Source organism: Gallus gallus, chromosome 14 (genome assembly GCF_016699485.2).
Source record: "Gallus gallus isolate bGalGal1 chromosome 14, bGalGal1.mat.broiler.GRCg7b, whole genome shotgun sequence".
NCBI classification, from domain to species: Eukaryota; Metazoa; Chordata; class Aves; order Galliformes; family Phasianidae; genus Gallus; species Gallus gallus.
The window spans coordinates 7,616,527-7,632,306 of NC_052545.1; the positions used below are offsets into that span (position 1 = coordinate 7,616,527).

Genomic DNA, 15,780 nt, shown 5'->3' on the forward strand with positions numbered 1-15,780 from the left:
TTTTAGTAACTCAGTAACGTATTTAAAGCACATAAGCACACTTACATAGTGCTACTCAATCCTCCACAACTCCATTGCCTTCCCCTTAAATGAAAATTATCTCAGTTCAAATAGTTTTCCAAATTACCACAAAGTGAGAGTGGGAAACTGACTGCACTGGTGTGGGGTGAACCTGGGCTGTAGGTAGGACTGCTGCATGTCTGGGGAAAGAATAGTTAAAAAACTGGACTTTTTGTTGAAAACTTGAAAGCTTTCTATATTAGTATTATGATATAAGACTTAGCTTAATTCCACTTTTGGACACATCTAAAAAGTAACAGCAGGATTTATTTCCAGCATTTGTTTCAGCAAGCAATGAACCACAAAAATTGACCATTCACACATCCCTTAATCTGGCTACTCTGGCACTGCGGGAAGTCTCTGTGAACACAGCAGTCAATGAGGTGCTCCAAATCACATTAGGGCTTGGCAGGCATCATCCTGCAGTATGAGATGTGCAAAGATAATGAAAATCTTTGTCCTAGACCAGCTGAATCCCCAAAGAGACCTCACTCAGAAGCCAGCCCACTGATCCTACTATGTTTATTTACAAAAATTCCCAAGAGACTGAGCTGGTTCGGCACCAAGCTCCACCCCAGGTCTAAAGCTACACAAGATAACCACGTGGGAGAAGGGCCAGACAGCACTGCTTGCCAGCTTGCCTTTGAGATTTAGTGTGCTGGGAAAGAAAAGAGTTCAGCTCTCTTGCAGAGGAGGCTTTGCCTAACAAGACTTTGCAATTTGGAAGATGTCTTGGGTGACTGCTTCTTGACATGTATCAGGAGAGAAAGCGGGTGGAGGTAATGGAGCCAAGTGAGGCTCTGAAGAGTTTGCCCCAGAAGGGAGAGGAAAGGATGGTCACTGCCTAACCCAGAATTTTGTCAATTTTGTCTGTTGTTGTACCAAATTAAGTGTAAACAGTATACATTTTGATAGAAGCTAATCAATTTAATTCATGCATTAAAAAAAGTAGATGAGCTCTTGGCAGCATCCCCAACTATTTCTCTATGAATCTTTACAGCTACATTTTTCACAATTTAGGTACCAGGCCTTGGAAAGTTTGAGTCTATGCCTATTGAAAGAAAAGATCCCAGGTGATCAATGCCATGAGTTCTTCAGTTCTTGTTCTGTATTTTAGGCAAAAGAATAATTTCTTAGAATTTCTAGTAATTATAAAATAATGTGAATTGATTGTACTTGAGAGCTGCCCAGGAGAAAGCCAAGTGAACTTTCTTGTTTCTGTACAGCCAAATAAGGCCAAAACATAGGATAAACTACTAGTAGTTAAAGCTGTGTATATTGATTTTGGAGTAAATAATCTTGATTTAAAAAAACAGCAGAAGGAAAATTTCAAGCTATGGGTCATGATGCCAATCCAACATGCAGCAGCTATTCTAAACAAGATTGTTTTCCAAATGGTAAAGACATTTCATTCTCTCTATTTTATGTTCTAGGGGTGTGAAATGCTTTGTGTTTTCAGCTCCCAGGTGGGGAAAAAAAAAAAGTATTCATATTCAATATATTTTGTAGCCACCAGAAGTGAAAACTTAAAGAATTTTTATAAACAAAAAGGAACTGAGTTGCAGAAGAAATTCCCTGAAAATAAAATAAATCTTAACATTCCAAGATTAAAAGAAGATCTGAAGTGTTACCGATACAATATTAAAGTAAGGTACAGGAATAGAAAGGTGAAATGCACTATTTAAATTAGTCTCCATTACCGTGACATGTTTCATCCTGGGAAGAAAGTGACGGTCAATTTTTATTTCATCATTGCATTGATTTTAGGTTTGTTTTTGTTTTCATGCATATTTGGACAGATTCGTGACTGATATACTTGCATGTAATTGAAATCTGTTTATGAAAGAGGTCAGAGCTATGCTAGTCTTTGTGGTACAGTATGTAATCTCTACTTCTTACACAATGAATTTGTTCCAGCCAGCAGTGGCACTCAACAGTACTTGTATGGCTGGTGATCAGTAGCACGGTTTTCTAAAAACAGCCAGTAGCCACATTTTTATGGCTAACCTCCCCTAACCTGTTCAGTTTGGGATTGTGACATGTATTTGCAATCTGTGACTGACTACAGCATCACTGTATAATCCTCCTATAAATACTATGCACGCCATCTTCTGCAAACAATTATTTGTTTTTACATGAATTGAATATTACCTTTTATCAGCAAAACTGGAAGGTGCCTAATACAACAAACATAAAATTATGTCAAAATCGTCTTCAATAGCACTCAAATAAATAAAACCAACTGATAAGCCATAGAGGAATGTGGTTGTCATCAAAGCTGAAGGTTACACAGAAGATCCCCATCCAATTAAATAGTCTGAGTGCTTTGCAAAAATTGGTAGGAATGATAAACCAAGGGTATTTTGGGAGTACTATGTCACACACAGCAAAGTTTATTGCAATAAAATCACTGCCTGACCCATGGTACACTAATTGCCCCCACCACAGCTGGCACTGATGGCAGGTCAAAACTCAAAGAGAACTTCAGCAAGCCACAACTCAGAAAAATCAATGCTTTCAGAACAGGGCTGGCTTAGCTGGTGTTTTGCTATTGCTTAAAGCAACTACATAAAGACTGCAGAAAGGTTCAAGGAGTGCAGCCTGCACTAAGCCAATGCTCCATGGCTTTGCACACAGGCTCCCAGGTGGGCTGTGCCAGCAGGGAAGTGCCAAGCCTTGGCTGCTGTAGCTACACAATATGCAAACAGCCCAAAATAACGTGAACAGAAAAGATCAATTTCTTAAAATGACAACCAATTTAGGATATGACAGTAGGCTACTGATGGGCAGGAATGAAAGGCAGTCCAGTTAATATCCAGAATTCTACATGTTCCTCAGTTTTCTCAGTTTCCTTAAGGGACCTCTTAATCTTTAGTTCTCCCTTTATGATTACAGTCCCCAACTGCTTGTCATAAACTCTGAACTCAAAGTCACTTTAAACCGAGAACTTTGTTCATTGAAGACATATTATGACACTGATGATTGCTTCTTATTTTGTCAACAGGCAAATCTCCTACTGGGACTGCAGGTCAAGCTCTTTGAAGGTGAGAATATATCAGTTCCATCAGAATTTGAATTGATTCTGAATAAGGAATGACACTGTAATATTGAGATATAACAAAATAACATTTTACTTACGTGCACAGGATAGATTGATCTTCTCGGTCTGTGAATAAAGAAAAAAATCTATTAATTAGGGAAAATAGCTAAGTTCTGACAGAAGTACTTATATTTATAATGACTTACATTGAGCAATCTAGACCTTTCAAAACCTGACAATTCACAATTAGTCAAAAGTACAGGGCTCACATCTTATTTAATTTGCTGTCATATTTAAATAAGCATCTCTAATGGAAATATTTTGTACCAAAAAATGAACAAAAGGTTAGGAGTTCAAAAATATTTTTTCAAAAATTCCATGAGAGATGAACTATAATGAGGACAGCAAAAAGATCAGACTCCCTATAAGAAGATTATAATTGATAATTTCAAGTTTGAAACTCGAGTTGTTATTATGCTTATGAAATATGGCTAGCAGCCCACTTCAGGCAAAGTCTGGACAGATAAGGCATCAAAAATGAAGACATTTTATGGTAGTCATTAGATTTTGAAAGCAGGGCAGTCCAAATTAGAATAATAGAATCATAGAATGGCCTGGTTGAAAAGGACCACAATGCTCATCTAGTTTCAACCCCCTGCCATGCACAGGGTCACCAACCACCAGACCAGGCTGCCCAGAGCCACATCCAGCCTGGCCTTGAATGCCTCCAGGAATGGGGCATCCACAGCCTCCTTGGGCAACCTGTTCCAGTGTGTCACCACCCTCTGTGTGAATAACTGAATGCTCTTTCCTCTCTATTTCATTTCAGATTTAGAAATGTATCCTTCTGTCTGTAAGGTATCCTCAAGACTGAGAAAAAACAAGATACATTTTTTACAAAAGCATATCAACAAGAACATAAGTATTCTTCATGTTTTACCATGAACAGGATTGTCAAACATATATTGGATGAAAATTCATAAAAAGGTGGGCCAAAATCTCTATTTCTACTGTGTAAGGCATGTAAGAGGTTTCTGTGCTGCAGTCCAATACACCATAACGTTGCAGCACAGTTTAGAAGCACGTCTTGTCATGTATCTCCCTTGTTATGTATTTGGAGTTGGAGTTTCTCTTTACCTTCAGAACTTTTAGCACAGAATTTTCTACCAAAAGGCTGATCTCAGGACTTTAGGCTGTGATAGTGAACACACTGAGGTTTCATAATGTGCTCCATAACATTAACGTATTTCCCAAAGCTCCACTAAAAGAAGACTTCCAGAAAAGTCTGTGATACTGACAGGCTTTTTGTTTTGGCCTCTATGGCAAGATGTGTGTTTAGCATGTTTGCTGCGATCAGTTCTGAAGTAGAACCCTTTTTTAAAACTGTGGAAATGTTGAGCACCAGAAGAGGTTGTACAGAAAGGTGTGGTGTCTCCACCCTTGGACATATTTGCAAGTAGAATTGATTAAGGCTATGTGCAACTTCCATGGCACTGAAACTGGCCCTTCTTTGCAAGAGGCTGCCTCAAACTGCCTTCTACAGACTGTAGAAAAATCTTCTGAATAAGAAAACAAATTCCCAAGTTGGTCAAATGCGTATTTGAAATGTGTGCTTGGCTTATAAACCTGAGACTTGAAGCAGACAGTTAAATAAGGCAGAAGCAAAAATGTCTGTATATTTATGTGTTATCCACCATATGCAGAGTGAGCATTAGACCAGTAAAGCCTCTGGATAGAGGTTAAGACACAAACCCATTCCTCATTTTATTTTGTGAGTTGGTTGACTTGCAGGGCTACCTATCTGGTTGCTCACCCTTATCGCTGACCTCGCATGTAGTAAATGGCATGAAATAAACAAACTTTCTGTGCTGTGCAAGGATAATAGAGATAAATTCGGCCTATTAAACTTACAAGTTGTAATTGCTGCTTGGACCACAGCCAGCCTAGGAAAAGCAGTAGTGGATTCTGCTTTGGCTTGGATTGATTTTAAATAACTGTATTTACTCCCAGTTGCTCATTAACGTTCAAACCGATGTTATAACATCAACTGCTTCATTGATCCCTTGCTCAGAAAATGGCACCACTTAAGTGCTTTAGTTGGTAAATTGGTACAAAATGAATCATTACATTGCTGTTGGAGGTATTTGTCAACACTGCAGGACTCTTCCGCATACACATTTTGGAGGAGGGGAGCTGTGCGCCGTGTTTATTTTTCACTGTAGGATACTGAGCTTGGCTCTCTTTAAAATTAAAAAAATGAGAACGCAGTAGAATTTTTGCTAAAAATACACTGTTGTGTAAATAGAAACCATTGGCATATATTGATATTACATCACAAACCCATAAATATCATAAGGAAAATAAAAGTGACTCCTTGATACAGAGTTGCCAGTGGAAATTCTGAGCTCAGGGAACATTTGAAAAAGTAATATTCCTGCAAGCCAAGTATTTTTTCATTTCTCTGCCTGTTGCTGCCCCTCTTTCCCTCCCCAGTAAGTGAAAGACCTCTCTTGATAGCGACTTTTATAGAAGTGCACCATAGGCATTTGTGCATATGTGCTTTGTGACTCTGATAGCAGTTTGCCTGAAGGCTGCTGGGAGTTCTTGGAGGGAAAAGCAAAATTATTTGTTTTTTATTTTTCATTTTTCATCTTTTCCTTGTTATCTTGAATGGCTTCTAAGATCACGCCTGTGCAATCCGATTTTTCCCTGTAAGTGGGCAGCCCTATGGCTTTCTTGCAGAAGTCTGTGAGGAAACAGAAGGAAAACACTCCACTCTTGGTCACTGGACTTATCCCCTTCTAATGCCCCAAGCACTTGGCAGCCTTATGAAGTCCCGAAGTAATAAGCCCTCTGTTGCTGAGTTGTGCAGTCTGACCTGCAAAACCTCCCACTGACACACTGGCTGATGCACATTCATGGAGGGAGAACATGCAACATTGCTCCATTTCCTTCAAAAGTTTCAACATATTGCAAAGGTAAAGATGAAATCAGGAAACCAAATCCTATTCTGTTTTGTCTTGAGCTGCAATGCCTGCCTCATTTGTTTTCCAGGACTCTCCAGATTGATTGCTTCTATTTCTGTTCTGAAATAATGTATTTTCTACAGGAAGGATTGTGCCCTGTTTTGGGACTCTGAACCATTATTATCTATGTGGGTAGATTTTGCAGAAGAAAATGACTTGCACAAAATAAAACTTGATAAGCATAATTTCTGGGGCTCACAAAGTAACAACATATCTTGTATGTTCCAATATCTCTATGGTTAATGCCTTTTTTAAAAAATACAGTGCTAACTGGAAGACATTCACCCCCTGTATGTCTATATTAAACATTTTGGACATTTTTGGATTTTCTTCTGAATATTTAACAGTAAATAGACCTACTTCACAGTCTAAAATCCACCAGCTTTCCTAACCCTGAAATGGACTTTATTTTTCTGGAATATCCTTCACTTTTTCACCAAACGCCTCCAGGTGTAGGAATATGCTTGTAGGTATATGCTTGTAGGAATCATATGCCCCTCTGTTTTCAATAGACACGCTAGTTCTGCTTAATCACAAACAAAATCAGATGGTTTATCACAATGAAGCAGCAAGCTGGCAGCTTTACCATAAAAGGGAAGAACAGCCTGAAGCCATGCTCCAACACACTGCTTCTTTACATTTGTTAATAACTGTACTGCCTAAAGGGGACATTTCTGTATGGTCCTGCTAAGGACACAGTAAACAGCTGGGTTTTCATGCAGCTTCCTTTTCTAGGACCTTGGGAACTGTGTTTCCCTCCCAAACCTCCCAGTAGCTATGAGGTTGTTTGTTTTTCCATCTTTAACTCAAGCTTGCTTACAAAGTGCTTGCATAAAAATGGCTTTGCAGAAAATAGATAAGTTTCTTGGAGTTGAAGAAAGCCTCGGCATGTCTTCTCAGTATTATTCAGAGCACTTAAAAAAGCATAATCTTCCACATGAAAAAATATTTCTGTTATTACTGCTACACAACCTGACTTTCCGTATTTGTGCTGTTTATCACTCATTTGCTCTTTGCCACCTGCAGAGACAATGGCAGAAGGCAGCAGAATTACCCATCCTCACTGGACCACCATCACTGGTATCTGGCAGCACTGCAGAAGCCATCCATCCACCCACTTCTGGCTCCTCTGCCCTGGATCATGGTGCCCTCTCATGTGCTGCATCATGCCTTTGTGCAGCCACACTGCATGCCAGGCTGCAGTAACCCACCCTAAAATGAACCTAGCAAAAAGCAAGGAATAATTATATCCTGGACCATTTCTATGTGAAGACTGCATGAAGACTGGTGCTGGGAGTATTGGAATGAGGAGGCTGAGCCCTTTGCATAGCAACTGTGCAGTGCTATTGCAACTGCAATGAGAAGCCACTGCATCCATAACACAGGGTATAGAGGTCAGTAAAGAAACATAGGGGGACTTTTTTATGATCGTTGTCTCTGGCATCCAATTATTTGTTAACAGTGGGTGTGTTGTTACCAGAACAACTCTGATGGGACTTGATCATCATCCCTAATCAATACATTAACCAAGTCAGTCTGGAAAGCAGAGGAGGAGCATATGCTTTTTTTGCTGGATGTTTGTGCCAACAGAGGGTTGGAATGTGAAGGGTTGTGATCCCCAGCTGATGAACCCACAATAGGACCAGCTACTGGCAGATACCATGGTTTGACTTGCTGAGAGATAGAGGTAGCCCAGGACATTTGAACAAGCTGACTGCGTTTGGCCAAGCAGCCCTGATCACAAAGTACTAGAATGTAATTCTTCAGTCTCGTGAACCTAAGATATATTTTAGTTTGGCAAGAAGAAATTACGCAAGTTTTACAGATAAGGAGTAATATTGACATTTCTCAAGGAAAACATCCAGTACCCTGATCCATGTTTATGAACATGAATCTCTCCTTACACTCCCTTTACAAACATGTTTACAAAGACCCATGAAGCACTCTGTCTATATGTATTGTGTACACACACACTCAATTATGTTGATGCCCACTCTCACCACTTCAGCATGAAAACAATTTGGCTACATAACTAGTTATATTAAGCTCTGGTTTAGTTTTATGCACAAAACATGAGTCTGTTTTTCCAAACAAAAGCTCAGCTTTAAAGGCAGCTGGGGCCCTCTTCAGAGATGGAGAGACTCCAAAATTGCATGTGCAAGTAAATAAGCAAGTAAAGCGTGGGTGTCCTGGGCTTGTGATGCAAGTTCTTGTGGGAAGGGTTTGGCTGCTGTGCCAGCTGTGTGTGCTTAGGAGGAGGTAGTGGAAGTGCCCCTCTCAAAGGTTCAACTTATGGTCTGTTCCCTCCTCCTTTCTTCCCCCTTACTTCCCATTTGTTCTCCCCTTCCTCTTTTCTATCAGGAAGGTTTCCTTCCAGAAAAGACATATGAATCATAAGGTATGAAGATTCATCAAGAATTGGTGGAGTCAGAATGTTATTCCAAGCACCAAAAAAGTGAACAGAAAGAAGGGAAAGCATCCACTTGTGCTGCATCCTCCTCCCAGCCTGGGAGGCACAGCTACTCCTGGCTGTTCTAGAAGTAGTTAATGACTGCAGTGAAGGATGATCAAGCTCAGGTGGCTTCACAAGACCACTTTAGAAACAACAGGAGAGAGGAAGAGTGAAAGAGGTCCTTATGCTGTTGGGATCAGGTAGAGATCTGACACTACTTTCGTCTTAAGAAGGAAAATCATATATACTGTTATGCTGAAACAATTCTTATTTTTCAGTAGTAGATGCAGTATTGCATTCCTTTTTTTTTCCTTGTAGCGCTTTCCTAGTTGACTTTTCCCTCATCCCACTTTTAGGGATAAACAGCAGAGTTCTGCGCTGAATGAGAAGGGTACTGCTGAACTTCTTGCATAGCTCCCCAGTGAGGCTTGCTGCTGAAAGGTTTTGGGAAAAGAAGGCTGCTTTGACTGCAGGGCCTGCTCACAACCCTGAGAAGTGCTGCATGCAGAGCGCAGAGATCCACGCCTGATCTGCAAGGCAGATACGTGGCTGAAGCTTTCAGGGATCTGCTTCTACCAAGTAAGCCTCTTTCAGCTGTGGCTCCATTAAATATGAGAATTCAATGCATCGTGTTATTCTAAAAGCTTAAACCTGTCCTCTCAGCCCTAAATATTTTTTTATATACCTGTCTTTGTTGTTACAGCAAGGAGGAATGTCTGATTTCAGTATGTCTGTTATTGATACTTTATTGATCCTCATTTGCTGCACTGTAATTCTGCCTTCAGCTCCAGAAAAGAAATGCCCCGTAAAGTGACAGGAAGAAAAAATGTTGATGTTTCAAGGCAAAGTTTAGAGTTGAATTCATTATATTTCAAGTACTTGCATGTCTGAAAATGTAAGATCCTAAGGTTAGAAACCAAAGTTACAATTAGCTGGTCAACTTACATAAGTAAATGATCTTCAGGCAGTTTTTGTTATCTGGGTTATTTTGTTAACACTGCAGTTATTACATTAAGTATTCAAGACATTCTTGGGGAGAAAAGACCTGTTTTGATGCTTTTGATATCTGTCACCATTGGTGCGTGTATCCATAAGTAGTGTTTGTTCCAAAATAATAGAGATTTGGTTAATATTTAATGACAGCAGAAGTCTGAAAGGTGTTGGTCAAATTAGACAGCACAGAGGCCTATCATACACTTTGTATACTTTGTCTACTCTGAGCCTTGAATTATAACAACACGAACCATCTGTAGTGTTCCGAACGGACTGATCTTAAGATCTGGTCAACTTATTTCTTTCAGATTTCAACTACAGGAGCGCTGCAATCATTGTGATCACAATGTGTGCCCGGGTCATGGTTAGATAAAGTGCAAAATGGTTTTGAATGGATTAGTATCTCCATAGCAATTGCTGTTCCCTATATGTAAACGTTGCTAAGAAGTCAATGCTGGGTATTTATCTAGCAGCTAAACCGACATTTCTAGGTGCTGTTAATCATTTTTCCCCCGTCAGAACAGAAACCCATAAGCCCTAAACCCTTAAATCCTTAAACTTGAAACAAGGCAGCCCTAAGCTTCAGGGCCGAGTTTGCAAATCTTGCTGAACCACAGTCATAGGGCAGAACTTCTGCAGGAACAGACCTCAAATGGAGATTTACATTTCAAAGTGTTCTGCAGCCTCCTGGTTCTCCAGAGCACCCGAGGCTGCTGTGAGATGGCAGCCAGTCACGTCCCTGCATTCTGTAGATATTGCAGCCTTGTGTGGTCATTGCTGTAGCTTTTTTATCTCTAAATGAATGATCTTTTCTTAGGACAAAATCCCCTTAGCCTGTCAGTATTCAATGCAGAAATTCCCTACTTATTTCTAAGGCTTCATGTGTATGCTTTGGGGTCTGACTGCTTTCCCACTGCTGTTCCATTAGAAAGCAGAGCACATCTCAACTCAAGACTCCAAAGCATTAGACTGTACTAACAGTAGCCCCAAAGTGTTATTTGAATCTGCTTACTAGGAGAGAGCGAGGAGCAATGCCGACAGATGCAACAGCCTTAGCAGCTAACTTTGGAATAGTCTCTACTGGTGCAAAGGGAACGTTTTCCATGCCCGTATTTGCCAAAACTATTTGCTCAACTTTGAAACCTTCCCACATGCCTCGACACAGATGGGTAAAAGGATTGTTTTTCCTTTTTGAGTCAGTGTTTGTGGAGTGCCGTTCCTGCCAAAGAATTCCTCCGAAACTTCTTGAAAGCCCATGGCTCCCTCTGTATCAGAGCTTTTCTGACTGTGCTTCTTGTGGGAGCACACGTGCAGCAGTAAGTTCTTTTCTCCCATGTTAAAATGTAGTGATTTCTAAGAACTCGCCTACCTTGCAGCATGCTCCTGTAAGCTGTGTCCGCAATAGCGTAGATGTGGGGCGGCATCTCGTGCCTCTTCTTTCCCTTGTACATGTCAATAATCTTCTCTGAGTAGATGGGCAGCTGTTTGTATGGGTTTATCACAACGCAGAAGAGACCTGAATAAGTCTGCAAGGAAATTCAAGTAAAAAGGGGAATTAATATCATGTACTGTGTCTAGACTGGGAAACGCAGGCATAGGCTGCACTGAACTAACAGGATTTTAGCAAATAACACTTAATTATTTTTCTCAATTTAGTATGACAAATGAAGCGGCAGTTTCTGGGTGTATGTGTATGAGTACAGCTTCCAAGTGCATAAATAATTATTTCTAATAAGGAAACTGCCAGAAAACATGTAATTTTTTCTGCTTGTAGAAACACTCTGCTTTGATGTGATGCTGAAGGTTTATTTTACTTCAGTTGATTTTGGTACTTAGTGGATCACCTTTATTTGTGATGACTTAGGGACTATAATGCTTCAGAATGTTCCTTTATATGTGTATTTGTGTGCTGGAATATTATTTGCTCAGGCAGATATCAAATTCTTAAATCTTAGAAGTTTGGGTTTATGTTGGACATATAACTGCCACATAGCAGTGAAGATTAGTGTGAGTCTTTGAAAAAAAATTACTCCAGTTCCAAACAAATCTCTTATCAGAATGGCCATATACCTTCACTGAGCTACTGTTTCTGTAAGAGATTCCAGGAAAAATCTGTTTTATGTGTTCAGTTTACTGGTATTCGTGTAAAAGGTATTTGTGTAAAAATGTATGCATAAACAAGCAAGAACACTGGCCACCAGCTGATGGCTGTTCATCCAGGTTCTGTTAGGTTTAAAAAACATCCTTTGTTTCAGGAAGCTCCAGCTTATTGAACTGGGAACAGAAATATTAATGAGCGATAATAGATGAAGAGTGGACAACAGTTACTGAAAGTAACCAAAGTAAACAAACAAAAAAGAAATAAAGAAAAAGAAATGATAGTTACAGCCCTTAAACCAGCCTATGGCTACTATTTTTTGAAATGACACTAGTCTGAAACAAATGGAATAATGAACTTTTGTGCTTTATGACTTGGACATAAGTTGTTTGGATTCCCCCAGTTCATGAGTGAGCACTGTACTGCGCAGTACTACCTTGCCATAACCTCAGTGCTGTGTCTAAGGACAGCTCAAGCTGCCTCAGTTCCCCCACAGGAACCAGGATAGCACAGGACTGTAAAATGCCATCTCAAAGGCTTGGATCTGGGCATGGGGGTTTCCCTTTCCTGACCATATTAGGAAATGGCACAACACCGTCTGGGCACAGCCTGAGAGCTTTATATGGTACTGAGCAAACAGGGCGAGAGCTCCATCAGCTTCTGGCGGTGAGGAGCAGGTTGGGTGCCCCGCATTGGGCAGAACATCTGGGGTGCTCTGAGTGTCCATGAGGGCTCCTCCTACCTTTACAGCATTGTGATTGCATCTTCATTAGCTCTTGATGTCCCCAAGTTAAAACCCCTGGGGAGGGTAAATCACTGCTGTGCTGGCTTATAATTGATGACAGAGTTTAGGACAAAACTGTGGTAATTGTGTTAAAATGAACTTTAGTGCTGTATGGTCAATACACTTAAAAAATGGCTATATATCTTACATTAGCCAGAATGACCACTAGGCCATGGAGTTGAAAGTGGAAATTGAAATTTCTGTGCCTTGGATTATTCTCCTGAAGTATGGTCTGTCCAGGGATGGGGATCTGCAGTTGTGTCCATCCCTGGAGAACCTGGGGGCAAGATATGATATCTTGGGGATAGTGTCCACACAGAGTGCTGTCCCTTGGACATCACCACTGATGGTTAAGAGAGACTTATGCAAATACATACATCTGAGCTGTTAGTGCCCACATTTGGGCAGAAGTATCCCAACACTGGCTCCAATATGCACGTATAGTTTCCTATAGACAAACAACTTTACACCGTTGAGCAAAGACTGAATGAGTGGTGCCTATGAGTGTAGATACAAGAAACTTGTTTATGCTCTCAGATCGACTTGAGGTTTCTATTTTATTGATGCTTATGCTGTCATTTTTGGTCTCATTTGTGTCTGGACAAAGCAGATTCTGTTTGTTCTCAGCAGCATGAAATGTGAGCACTTCTTGTTCTTTCTTAACTCCATCAAAGAAGAAGGTCAGGGTGTTCTTTCAGTGTATGGTTACTTTGAATTATTGCACACTTTTTATTTCCTCTGATTTAATAATATTTACTTTAAATCTAAGGACAGATGATTTGCTGTTAGACTTTTTTTTTTTTTGCTTGTTTCAGCTAGGTTGAATTCTTTTTTTCTATAGCATACTTGGGAATCCATACTTGCATCAGTGATGCTCTAAAGGGAAAAATAGTAAGGTCAAGTTTTCCTTGTATGTGTGGGATTTCAAAGCAGGCAACGTAGGCAGCCAAGGCAAAGAGAGGAGATGGTGGTTTACAGTTTGTTCTGCAAGTAGATGAGAACAAAGCCAAAAAATCTGTTTATATCCCCCCCACGCTTTTTTTTTCTTCCCAAAAGGTGCAACAGTGTCTAGTAGGACAGCCTTGTGTAAGGCTGGGCAATTTAAAACAGTTTTAGGTTTCCTGAAAATACTATTTCTATTACAACGCAGAATTTTTTTTGTAACTGTTAACTAATCACTATCTTAAAATCTTGTCTCTTCAGAGAGAGAGCTTAATTTCAGATGTACCTCCATGTTTGACTCCATGAAAACAAATATTAACTATTCAAAAGTGGATGATGCAAGCAAATTAACTTTCTGTAGGACGTGAGAGTTCCATTAAACTCCACAAAGTAAATGAACAGGAAGTCCTGAAACATCTGGTTGTTTTTTTCTAAAAAAACAGCAAAAAAACACCTTCTTCTCCTTTTATCCATCTATACTTCTAGTAATTCCTTTTAAATCTTGCAACAATGCAAAACATTTTCAGACAAATTCCATTTTAGTAATTAACACTTTGTGCTCTAATATAATAATAACACACAGCTCCCTCTGTTCACCTGTAGGCATAGAATCTAATAAATCTAAATGCTGAGAGCATGGAAGGTCTAGCTCCTTTCAGACTTCCTGATGACATGCATTTAATACATTCCTGAAGGAAAGATCTGCTTTAGCTCTATTAAGTTATGCATAACAATTAGATGTTGGGTTTTTTTTGGCTTAACTATATATAACTATCTTATTTTCTGCTTCATTTATTTCCTACCTTCCAATTTAACATTCTTCAAATTAAAGAGAGCTCTATTCCTGCCTCTAAAACCATGTTACTTAAGCTCTGTGCTTTCTTGCACTCATTAGTGGTCTGTCATGCAAGTAAAATTTCCATGGATTGAATTTGTTGGTTACTTCTCTACAACATAACATAGGGATCCTCCATGTAAAATCAAAGATAACAACTAAATCCCGTGGAAATTTTCCGGCTTCTTTTATTGTGCAGTTTGATGATTATCGATGCAGATTATTAATGGCAAAGTATGATTATGTTAACACACTTGTGTGAAATGGGAAGCAGAAAAATCTTGGCCCTGAATCACATGAACATAGAGAGATTAGAATTTACCCAGGCTTCTCTGATCTGTAAGTTGACCAACAAGGGGGAAGAAAAAAAGCCCTAGTAGATGTGTATCTCCGAAGGATATGAGCACTCTCAATTGAATTCCAGTGGGATTTTTCATTTAGTCAAACATAAGGTTTTACTCAAGCAGCCACCAAACCAGAACTTGTCCATTGCATTTCATTGGTAATTTGTCTTGGAAAGGATTATTTAACCTGGCTTTTACATGTGTTTTTTTCTGAAGTTACTGTTGGGGCATATGGGCTGAAAACTTGTTCAGGTTTCCATTTAAGTCATGATTTTCAAAGCAGCAGGACTGCTGTTTAACTATCAGAGGATACTCTCCAAGTCAGTGACATCATTTCATAATTAGCAAACTTTGGGGAAGAAACCCTTTATGTGTTTTAATTTAGTTGAATAAAGAGGAAAAAGTAATAAAGCAGAAGAATCATGGAGAAAAAAGTCACTTAAGTACATTTTTGGTTTAGGATCCTGTTGCTGAGGGATATGTACTTGCATGGCAAGTTTGTATACAAATACTGTATCCCAGACAGCAGGTGGGATCCACTTTGTTTGTGACAGGACATGGTAGCATGCAAGATAAAATCTCGTGTGTGTGTTTGTCTCTACTTACATAAATTAAGCCTGAGAAGTATCTCTCCCTTAGATTGTGCAGCACTGAAGCTTCATTGAGGCAAGTCAGCTCGGCCATGTCCTCCACTTTGGAGAACTTTGGAGGGTTCATCTTCTGGATATCATCCTTGCTCAGTGTCACTTTCTTTCCATTTTCCTGCAGTTCAACTGTCACCTCATCCCCTTTCTCTTCCTTGATACTTGCTGCTTCAAATCCATGTTTCTCTGATGGAACCCAAACCAGTTTCTTCGCTGACCAGTCAGCCTGGGCAAGTGGGTTGTTAACGAAGTTTTTGTCCACAAAGAGGAATTTCTCATCATCGCTGAGAGGTTTTTGAGACATGTTGACTCAGTAATTACCTGTTGAAAAGGCAAAATATTCTGCTTTGAAAGAGAAGTAAAGGTGGAGGTGTTCTGAGCAAAACACCTTTGCTAAATCTTTGCCATGTGGTTGATCCTAAGTACTGCAAGTCCTGGATCATATCTTACTTTTCCATGCAGATACTGTTGGGTTTAAATACCCTAGAGAATCATATTTAAATTCCCCAGTCTCACTCCTTTGTTACTTTGTCTGAAATCATCTAACTCAAAATCTTTAGGA

General features: G+C 39.7%; 1 protein-coding gene and 1 long non-coding RNA gene across 7 annotated transcripts in view; one reads left to right on the top strand and one right to left on the bottom strand.

Annotated features, from left to right (window-relative positions):
• The window catches only part of MYH11 (myosin, heavy chain 11, smooth muscle), a 56,771-nt gene that overhangs the window by 35,033 nt on the left and 5,958 nt on the right, over positions 1-15,780 (bottom strand). For all 3 annotated transcript variants that reach the window (NM_205274.3, XM_040647321.2, XM_040647320.2), the window contains exons 2-4: positions 15,181-15,539; positions 10,941-11,097; positions 3,199-3,226 (exon numbers count right to left, since the gene is read on the bottom strand). In NM_205274.3, the coding sequence (NP_990605.3) occupies positions 3,199-3,226; positions 10,941-11,097; positions 15,181-15,522 (527 nt within the window). In that variant the 5' untranslated portion in view covers positions 15,523-15,539. The remainder of the gene's footprint in view (positions 1-3,198; positions 3,227-10,940; positions 11,098-15,180; positions 15,540-15,780) is intronic.
• Positions 1-15,780, top strand: part of LOC107054621 — a 30,422-nt gene that overhangs the window by 3,132 nt on the left and 11,510 nt on the right. Inside the window, exons 2-7 of one of the 4 annotated variants that reach the window (XR_006931484.1) lie at positions 3,065-3,104; positions 3,930-4,087; positions 5,843-6,078; positions 7,153-7,520; positions 8,488-8,778; positions 8,935-9,157. This is a non-coding gene — a long non-coding RNA (uncharacterized LOC107054621). Of the gene's footprint in view, positions 1-3,064; positions 3,105-3,929; positions 6,079-7,152; positions 7,521-8,487; positions 8,779-8,934; positions 9,158-15,780 lie in introns of all 4 variants that reach the window. The other 3 variants (XR_003077689.3, XR_006931485.1, XR_005839861.1) reach the window with 3 other exon arrangements.